The 10,197-nt window shown below is 39.6% G+C and overlaps 1 protein-coding gene across 2 annotated transcripts; it reads left to right on the top strand.

The window, feature by feature from the left end:
• Positions 1 to 280: 280 nt before the first annotated feature.
• LOC148037834 (putative ubiquitin-conjugating enzyme E2 18) lies at positions 281 to 8,054 on the top strand. Of its 2 annotated transcripts, XM_087676785.1 has the most exons (7): positions 281 to 737; positions 927 to 1,030; positions 1,126 to 1,228; positions 1,306 to 1,369; positions 1,460 to 1,499; positions 7,080 to 7,168; positions 7,776 to 8,054. In XM_087676785.1, exons 1-6 carry the CDS (start codon positions 717 to 719, stop codon positions 7,162 to 7,164), a joined length of 417 nt encoding a protein of 138 aa, XP_087532911.1. In that variant the 5' UTR covers positions 281 to 716; the 3' UTR covers positions 7,165 to 7,168; positions 7,776 to 8,054. The 2 variants fall into 2 exon arrangements, with proteins under 2 accessions (XP_087532911.1, XP_087532910.1); XM_087676784.1 differs by lacking the exon at positions 1,460 to 1,499 and having other exon boundaries at positions 290 to 737.
• The last annotated feature ends 2,143 nt before the right edge of the window (positions 8,055 to 10,197 follow it).

Here is a 10,197-nt window from a genome sequence, read left to right as displayed (position 1 = left end):
ACACCTTTCACCAAAAGTCATCGAGGGGACCGCCGTGTGATGTTATGGCTCCTCTCTTCCTCATGAGGCTGCTCTTAGGTGATGGAGCAACTACGATAATTAATACGATTTCACGTTCAAGATGAAAGGAGCGTGTCATAAGGACCCTATGTGGAGAACATGCCCATGGACCATGGTCGCGGTTCATAGCTGATCGGACCTAGGAGAAGCCGCCCAGGCGAAGGAGAGCGAAGGGAAGAAAATGGAAAATCAAGGAAGGTCAATTGGGAATGTTTTGTGATTTTTTCATAGCGTTGTTTCAAGGTTATCTTTCGTTCATTTTCGTTTTGGCTGTCTGCGCGTCCCTCCCTCTCCCTCCCTCCCTCTCTCTCTCTCTCTCTCTCTCTCTCTCTCTCTCTCATATTCTGTCTCTGTGTTGTGTGGCTCCGCCGTTCGACCCGACGAGCTGTCTCTTTTTCTTCTTACTGTCCATCAGTCTTCCTCGCTCGGTTGAGGCCGCAACGATTAGAAGCGGAGCCTGCGCCATCTACATCGCCGTCACCATCGCCATCACGGACCCAGAGCTTAAAGTTGTTCCTGCAAAAGGAAAGATCAATAGGAGATCTTCGTTCCTCTTGACAATAACGATAGAGTCATCTTGCCGAATAAATCATTAAACGAAAGTCAATACGCATCCATCCAATCCTTTTTGAGCAGAATTTTGCAGGCCTTTCATCATGAGTTCTTCATCCCCCAAGGTGAGTCAAGATTCTAGGGTTATTTTGGTGAATCACCAAGCTGAAAATATTGAGCCTCTTCCTGTACAAGCGCTTCTGTTGTATTGAAGCTTCTTGAGGGTTTGGCTGACTGTAGCTTCACGGCCCCTTTTTGGTTAGTTGATGAATATCTTTGTCGTTCTAAGTTGCTTGGCCTTGCGCTGCTTTTAGGGGCTTAGCAGAATTGCTGCTAATCGACTGCAGAAGGAGTTGAAAGAGTGGCAATTGAATCCTCCCTCTGGCTTTAAACACAGAGTTTCTGATAACCTGCAAAGGTACTTTCCGGGTGAGTTTTTTTAAAGCGATTGCGTGTTGTGATGTATGACAGATATTCACGAACTTGCTCAATTTGTTCTGCTGCTTAAAATAGGTGGATAATTGAAGTAAACGGAGCCTCAGGTACATTGTACGAGAATGAAACATATTTTCTTCAGGTTGATTTTCCTGAAAACTATCCAATGGAAGCACCTCAGGTAACTTACCGATTTAAATTGAGAAGTTTATGAAAAGCTAACGTTCAATAATTGCTGACGTCTTATAAATGTTTCAGGTCATCTTCACTCAGAATCCTCCTCTTCACCCTCACATATATAGCAATGGACATATCTGTTTAGGTGAATGACTCTTACTTTTTCCTGGTCTTGACTTCAGGTGCTAGGATATTGTCCGTTGACATTGTTTGTCTCTTGGATTTCTCATAGCAGGAACTAGCATTGGGCTTAGTTTTACTGTCTCCAGCTTGAGGTTAGGGTGTGTTACATGTTCTCTGTTTGGAATTCACATAGCATTTAGACATTGAAGTATTGTTATACTTTTGCCTCTCTCAGTAGTTTATCAAAATCAGTGTAATTTGATATTGGTTTTTTTGTTCTTGTTGGATCTCGGACTAAGGCTCAAGCAGTCTTTGAGCTTTGAGGCAATCAATAAGGAGTGTCTCAACCTGCACAATAAGTGTCTCTCTAGAGTCTAGAGCTCTGTAAGCCAGATGCCTTTGAGAAAGAGGTAAGTGATGCAATTAGGAATCACGTCTGAGGTTTCGAATGCACTTAATTAGAGCTCTCGACCCTGTTTTTGCCATGGCACAACAGGGTTCCAGGTAAGTCATAATATCAGAATGTTGATCCATAATATGCACATTAGACTGTGATATGTTTATGGGATAAATGCATCAAGCTTTATCCAAGAAAAAAGGTTTATGTCAGTGAAGCTCTTCCTGAACTGGAAATATTACAACGCAATGGTAACACAAAGCCAGTTTACTATCTCAAAATGTTAATATGCTATGTCTAGCTCTGTGATGGTGATGCCCAAGTAGAAGTGATACCTTATCTCAAGTTCAAACACATGACTTGACTTTCTTCCTGCCTAGGTCTAGATGGACAACCCTGGTCTTTTTGTATACCATCATTGTGCGGACACTTTCAGTGAAGATAGTAAAATAGTTGATCGATTTTTGGAGCTACCGGAGGCCAATTGGGGTCTTCCCACCCAAGATCTTCTTCTTAGCAGGAGATGTAGAGGAATGAACCCCCTTTTATCTTCTGCATTCATCACAACATAGAAGGTTGCCTCTCTATAAGAGGGCATCAATATAAGTTGTAGCTTGTGTCCCTTAAACTATTGCTGTCGTAGCTTGTAGCTTCTCATCATAGTAGAAGAGCTTGATTCATCCTAGCCTGTCTTTTTAGCACTCTCCCATCCCAGCACGTGCCATTTGTAACACACCATTTCTGTGCACTTGGAATTGAATCCCTCTGCAGTTGGTTTATGCACTCGGTGCTCGCACTGATTTCAGAGCTTGCTGCTGCTGCTGTCTTTTCAGCCCATGCTGCTAGTGTAGAGGTCTGAAAAGTTTTCTGAAAAACTGAAGATTTTGCTGCTATTTTATTGTTGGTCTTCTACATGTTTCCTAGGTCACTTTCTGCTGTTGTTAACAGTAGTCATTTACAGCATCATTACTTCTTTCCTTTTCTTTTATGGATCAGATTTGCATATCGTAGAAGTCCCTTTATCATTTGAGTGCACTTTTACATGCACACACACTATATTGGAGGCAAATCCCTTTAGCTTTCATAAAGTGTGTCTCATCTTGGAAGAGATCATCTTTTTGATTATTTCAGTTAGTCTATTTCTAACGATGATTTTAGAGGTAACTTTCCTCTCTCTATTTATTCTCCCCTTCCATAGTTGTTGCAATCTAAGAAAGTCTTCAGACTCAACTTTTTGACGTCTTGGTTTAGAGAAAGATCAAGTTGGTGCTTGTAATTAGTGGCTGCTGGCATTCTCTGTGTGGCTTTTGTTATAAGACTTTATGGGATCGGTTGAATGCTAGAGCTCGCTCTTCTCTCCTTTTGAGTTGTTCAAATTCTGTGCTCGTGCACGTTAGATATTTTTGCACCGCTACAAAGGTTTGGAGGAGATTGGCATCTCTCTTCCAGATCTAGACATTTGGATATCACCTATCTCTTGAGTTGAAGGTACGACAACTCTTTGTTGTAGATTCCCCTACGAGGAGGGAGGAGCTAGTCCCATTGGTGCTTGAGTAGGATATGCGTCATAGTAAGCTAGATTCTTGTGAAGCTGGTGGACATGGTCATGCTTATGGGGTTTTATCTATAGATACAGGACAAGCCAAGCATAAGAAAGGGAAGAGGAAGAAGTTTGAGTTATCTTTCAACTTTGATTTAACTTTTGTAGGGAAGTGTAGAGGATATCCCACATGTCCTCATTGTGGGAAGATCTTGCACCTCGAGGAGAAGTACTGGAGGATATACCCTCATCTTCGTTGCACTCTCATAAGAGTATCATATATCTGCAGTGAAAGCTAGCTCATCACATGAGTTCCACAAGAGATGTTTGGCTTTTTACGAGACTTTTTAATTCTTTGGGTAGCTTTCCTTCGAATAAGAAGCGAGCTTGTAATTGTCTTTATTGTTAGTAGTTAATAGCTTGTGCAAATACTTGGAATGTGATAAGAAGATGTTCAAGCTATGCTACTATACTTCAAGCCCAATAAAAATAAAGTGACATTTCTTAAGTTCGTCATCCCTACCTTGCTTGCACTTTTTGGGCTTATTAAATGCTGGCTGACTTGATCATTTTGAGGACATATTTTTGTCTTATTTATTCAGGCTCTTCCTCCTGAGTCGGTGAGTCACTCATCATCACTTGTGGATCTTCTGTTGGGGAGAGGAGCCAGTGCCTGTGCCCACATAGCCAGTGAGTCACTGTTGTATGCAATTGTCTTGTGTTAGATATATGGATTCCATTTCCCGAGCATACATCTGAGTTCTCATCTTTATTTGTTCTTCAATGTTCTTTCTTTCCCTTTCTCTTATGTCTTGTGTTTCAACAGTTTATTACAGCATATGTTTATGCTCCCATTGCTGCTTCACTTCTAACACGGTATCAAATTTTAGATTCTATGCTCCTGCTGTGTTTTCTTTGCTGATTTTAGGACTGTTTTGACCATTGTTAATCAAGTGATTACTGCTCCAACTAGGCGCCCTGTTTTTCTTGCGTTTTTACTGATGTCAGCATCCATACAGCTTGCAGCAGCCCCTCTACTGTTTGCGTGTTAGTTTCAGCTTGTGTTTTGGTGTTTTTGCATCTCCTCCTAGTTGGTGACCGCATTTTCAAGCTGTTTTTGCTATTTCAGGCAGTTTCTGGCTGTTTTTTAAAAATTTTTCGCAGTAGTTTTCTTCTTGTTTTGGTCAGACTTGGGTGTATATTGCATGTAAACTCTCATTTTCTGTTGTCTATGCTTGTGGTTTGGATGTGTTCCCTCTCCAAATACCTTCTTTTCTCTACTCTTCTAAAGCCTCTACAGATGGCTCCCCCGTGCACATCCACTGATGATAAGTTACATGGAGGTTCTTGTGAGGCTTTTGTAGCTTCAGAGAGGGGTTTGAAGAAGAAGTTGTTGAAGACCTAGTGTTACCACTGTGGGAAGATAGGCCATTTGCAGAAGGATTGCAAAGAGTTAGTGACTTCCAGGAAGAAGAAGGAGACAAAGATGAAGCGTGATGTGGACTCCTCCGACAAGTCATCAACTGCCTTTGACTTAGATTCCGATCCCTGACCAAGGAGAAGTCCAAGGCACGGAAAGGATCAACTTCTTCGGATCACGAGAAGGGATTGCTAGCTCCTTCCTCAACTGCTTTCTAGTGGTGGTGATGACGGCATCCCTCATGACTCTCCAGTGCTAGAGTGAGTGTGAGCGGGTGGCAAGATGGGGCAGCCGTGCCTCATCTATAAATCTATACAGATGGACATGATCTAGAGAGGGACGACCGTGACGCATTGATTGAAGTTTCGTAGGTTCAAATCTTGGAGCTAGGATTGACATCTAGGCTCATTTGACAGAGAGTGGGCTTGGCTCCTAGTCTTGAGCTTACATGAGGGGACACTTTGGCGGTTTGGGCCAAAGACAGGGAATCCATGGTCATGTATGTTCCAGAGGCATTTTTGATAGGATGGTCATGTATGCTACTAAGAGACATGGTGATAGACATAGAGATATGCTATGATCTTCTCTATTTTCAAGAGTTGATACGATCGACATTGACATCAGGTTCTCTTCAAGGCACCTCAGTGGTGGCTTGATCACCCACTGCTTGGGTATCCATGGTTCTACTTAGTGGTTCTATGTTGTATGGTTTATGATTCATTCTCATTGTACCATTGTATTGTATTAAATCACCCATGATCTGAGAGAGGGTGTTAGTAGATATGTCAGCTCATGTGAGTCTATGCATGTAGAGGTTGGGCACATTATTTAGGATATTTAGGCATGCTGGCTGTCCTAATCATTTTGAGGACAGGCTTTTCCTCCTCAGTTAGTTAGTCACTCATCATTACTTGTGGATATTTTACTGGGGAGAGGAGCCAGTGCTAGTGCTCACACAGCAAGTGACTCATTGTTGTATGTGATTGTCTCATGTTGGATATGTGTATTCCATTTCCCAAGTGTACATTTGAGTTCTCATCTATATTGTGTTCTTCAGTGTTCTTTCTTTCCCTTTCTCTTTTGTCTTGTGTTTCAATAGTTTATTGCACCATATGTTTACACTTCCATTGCTGCTCCACTTTTGATAGTTTCAAGGTTTTGAAAAAATATTACCTACAATAATTACAATTATTTTATATTAGTAACATTAGGGAAGAAAAATAGATCTATATATAATATTTACTAGAGGAAGAAAACATATCCATAAAATGAAAATGTTCATTCCACCTAGATCCTAGAGTCAAAAGTCAAATACCTAAAACCAAAACATTCATTTCACCTACTGATTTAGAAATTAGTGTTCATGACTCATAAAGCAAAATGTATAGGCTACAACATACATAATACATAATGCAAAGTGAAAGTAGAAACTAATGTTCACGAGTGAAAACCTTGTTAGGAGGCATTTTTGCTTAAGGTGAGAGGCCTAAGGTAGAGGGGAAGGTGGAGGGGTGTGCTGAAGAGGTGGATGATGAACTGGAGGAAGAGATGAGGTGGAGATGGAGGATGAGGTGGAGTAGGAAGAGATCGAGGAGGAGGAGGAGGTGATGGGGTGTGTAAGGAGGAGGACATAGAAACATAGAAAAAATGTCATAGAAAAAATGTGGGTTGTAATAGAAAAATAGCATGCATGTTCTTTTAATAAAAGAAACTCTTTAAAAAACTTTTTCATTTCGTGAAACAATTCAAAGTATGAAAAGATGTGGGAGGTGATTGGGCATGCAAGGAGGGTGTAAAAAATGCTAATTGTAAAAGAAAAATAACCCCCATGTTCTTTTTAATAATGGATTTTTTTAAAAATTTTGCAATTTTTTTTTCATTTCGCGACCTTATTTCACAAAACAAAATGAAATGTTTCACATGTTTTGAGGTTTCATGCTTCGCCAGGACGACACATGTTTTTGTGAAACATGTTTTTGGGTTACTGTGAGTTCAGGTATATATTGATGGAATGGTTTTTATATCAGCGGAATAGTTTTCCAGAAAGTGATGATCTTTATTATGTGTCCACGGGTTGATTTTTACTTTCTGTACAGCTTTGTTTTCTTTGGTGACATACTTAAATTTGAAGGCAGGATAAGCATTACTTTAATGTTAGCTAGATGAATGGCCTGGTTCATTCAAAATGAGTTGTGCCTTTTTTGAATGCTACTTGAAGTGTTGCTTGAATGTCAATAATCAGATGAATGGTATAGTTCTTAGAGGAATTATGCTGCCTTTGGCTGTTTCAAAAATTTTCATTTTGTTTTCTCTAGTATGAAAGAGATCTAGACCTTTTGAGGTCTTACTCTTTACATGATGACTTGAGTCTACAGACATTTTATACGACTCATGGTCGCCTGCTATGACGGTGAGTTCAATTTGCATCAGCATTTTATCAATGCTATCGAGCTCTACTGAAAAGGTATTACCATCTCTGTCTGAAAATTGTTTAGAACATATACAGCACTTTATCTATTATATTTTCATGCTATTTTATACTTAACTCAGGTATTTAACTACTGAGGAATTTTTTCGAACCTTTGTTCTTTGTTGGCCAATGAACTGATTGTTGTGATGAAGGCTTTTAACCTCTGTTAGTTCCATTCATGCATGAAGACTATATCTGCTTTGGGAGAAAGGGTGAATGTTTGGCATTGTGCACAAATATATCTTAAAGCTTGGGATTTAATAGAAAAAACAGGGCTTCGATTGTTTTGTAGTATGGGGCAGGATTATGGAGGCGTTGGTGACTGCCTTTACAACAAAGCAAACCAAAGCTTACATTTGAATATTATGTTGCACCACAGAAACATCACTTGTTATTGCTCTCAATTTTCATAGTCTGAAAACTTTATTTTATTTGCTTGCTTTTTGCACACACATTTCCCTTTTCCTCTCTTTTTTCCCCCCTACCTGGTGGGCTGCCCCCGGTGGTTGATTTTTGAGTTTCACAGGTCATTTATTACCTGGCTTGTAGAATGTCACTTGCATTAAGTTGTTTTTGTTTCTGACTTTTCTTTGCAATGCAGGCTAGGCCTGTGGATAATGATCGATATGTACGCAATTGTCGAAATGGAAAGTCACCCAAGGAAACTAGGTGGTGGTTTCATGATGACAAAGTGTGAATCTGTATAAATGGGGGGTCCAAGGCACCTCAGTAAGTTGGATTTATGACACGACTATTAATTTGGGCAGAACTCATGAGCAAAGGGACTGGGATTTCTTTGCTGCATGTTTGTTTATGTATGGCTATTTCCACTCTTCTAAGAAAGGGTTTTTTAAAAGAATGAAAAAAAATTGGCTTCTTAGGAGGCTACTAAAACTGAGGTGGAGTCCTGATCTCAGAAGGCATTGCAAAATTACTAGCAAGAATTTTTGGGGCTTGGATTCTTCAAACTTTTGTTACACATGAGGTAGGTTTGTGTAGTTCTTAAAGTCGTGCATGCTATGTCAGACATTCTCTGGATTGCTAATCAGAGATTCAGACTTGGATATTATTCATAATAGCTAGCTTGTAGCTCAGGAGAAGCTTTGGTGAAGTCTTGTTGGCAAGCAAGCAACATCTGTATATGATGTATAAAGTACACCAGCCAGTTTTGATTTTTAATGAAGGTACGGATATGAGAAGGTCATCTTGGAGGAGGGCTCTTATTTATCGTAGGTCGGGGGTTAAAGTGGCAGCATGACAGGTTAAACTTTACTAGATGGGCACAAGTAGCTTTTACATGGGTGAATGTGCTATTTAGATTGTTAAACATATCTCATTCTGTAAGCATCTAACACATGGGAACCCATCAATTGAATTCACAATAAAATGGTCTTGTGAGCTGCAGTGGACTCTAGAGACTTCACATCAATACTAGTTTTCAGGGAATCTGTTTGGCATGCTTTTAATTGGAGAAGGTACCAGTAACTATCTTCTGGATTTAACCTTGATAAGGAGCACTTGAAATCCTATTACCTATTTAGGAATTTGTGAACTGTAAAGGAATGGGGGCTTGGTGGATGCACTATACATTTTTTTTGGACAAGTCCCCTTGGTTGAATTATAGATGCCTTCGTAAAGAGCTGATTCATCATAAACTACAGTCCTGTGAACCTTGGATATACTGATACTTATCAGTATAGATTCTAGACCATGGTTATAGCACCTTCAATTGATGTTTTCAAGGAGATGACATCTGCAACCTTTGATCGGTTAGTTAATCTCCGACATCCTCATTTGGTGTTTTCATTTGTGTTTTTTGCTTAAAACTAGCATAGTTTCAAGCTTCAGAAGCTCTGTTTCAGGGAACTCTAGCACCAGTAGCTTTTTGATTGACATCTTGTAGGAAGAAAAAAACATATCTTCCAGGACAGGAATTTTGTGCTTTAAGACAGAGTGCACTCCTCGTGCTCACTAGTATATTTGTGAATCAGTCTAGCTGTAGAGGTTGCATTCTATGGAATGTGCTGTCTTTTAGGACTTGAGCATAGTTGAGGATCACAATTGAATTCTGAGCGTTTTGTGGAGCCACAAAGCATTTGTGGTGTGGTCACTGGTCATTGAAGGTGTATAATTCGCGGTAGTTGATGTATGTAAATAATTATCGTTTTGGTTAAAAGTATAGGAAGATGTGGTCATAGAGTTATCTATCCAGATGTTTTTCATGTGTTGTCACACATTGGATTAGGTCTCTTGAAATATTTGTTATTCTCTTCTATTGAACACTACCAAACCCCGGACATCCACATGCTAATGTTACTGTATGGATAATTTGAGCTTCCAATCAGCATGTCAAACATGGATCGAGAAATTTTCAAAGACATCTTATTCCCTTTGCTTGGAACAATTATGCTTTCGACTGTTAGTGTTCTCTCTGTTCTCGTGGCCCACTATTACATGTTCCCTTGGTCTTTTCTAGCTGTGCAGTATCCTTGGATGAATCCAATTGAGTATCATGGTCTTGTAGAACTTTAATATTCACATTCTGAATTCAAGCATTTATTGTATTCCTGGGCTAGTCAATATCATTTTGTAGAACTCTTGAATATTTACATTCTGAGGTGTGGGGATGCTCTATTTTGAAGATGGTGAAAAATTTAAACAAATGACCTATTACTGTAACAAGATCATAAGCAAAGATGTGAGTATTAGTGGTGCATTGGAATTATGAGCATGTGTCAACACATACATGAGTATTGATAGTGCATTGGTCCATGTGCTATTATTGGTTACCATTCCTAGCTTGTTAAAATATATGCGAGAATTGATGTATTGTTTGAACTCTGGAAAAATTTCATTGACCATATCATGCATCCTAAGCTTTTATTGTATATTACCACGTGCATGAAATCTACGTACTTAAAAAGGAATTTTGTTTAATATATCTCCATGAGCAAGGATCAACACACAGCTGAATATTGAGGATGCATTGAACTATGTGCTATTATTGGTTACAATTCCTAGCT

This window comes from Lygodium microphyllum, chromosome 4 (assembly GCF_053477565.2).
Source record: "Lygodium microphyllum isolate KBCC chromosome 4, Lygodium_microphyllum_v1.1.10, whole genome shotgun sequence".
Taxonomy (NCBI): Eukaryota; Viridiplantae; Streptophyta; class Polypodiopsida; order Schizaeales; family Lygodiaceae; genus Lygodium; species Lygodium microphyllum.
The sequence above is the reverse complement of the archived record's forward strand: the minus strand, read 5'-3'. Positions and strand labels throughout refer to the sequence as shown.

Coding starts and splice junctions, on each gene's coding strand:
- LOC148037834 (XM_087676784.1), top strand. CDS start 717: ATGAGTTCTTCATCCCCCAAG. Junction 738..926: donor TGAGTTCTTCATCCCCCAAG/GTGAGTCAAGAT, acceptor CGCTGCTTTTAG/GGGCTTAGCAGAATTGCTGC. Junction 1,031..1,125: donor GTTTCTGATAACCTGCAAAG/GTACTTTCCGGG, acceptor TGCTTAAAATAG/GTGGATAATTGAAGTAAACG.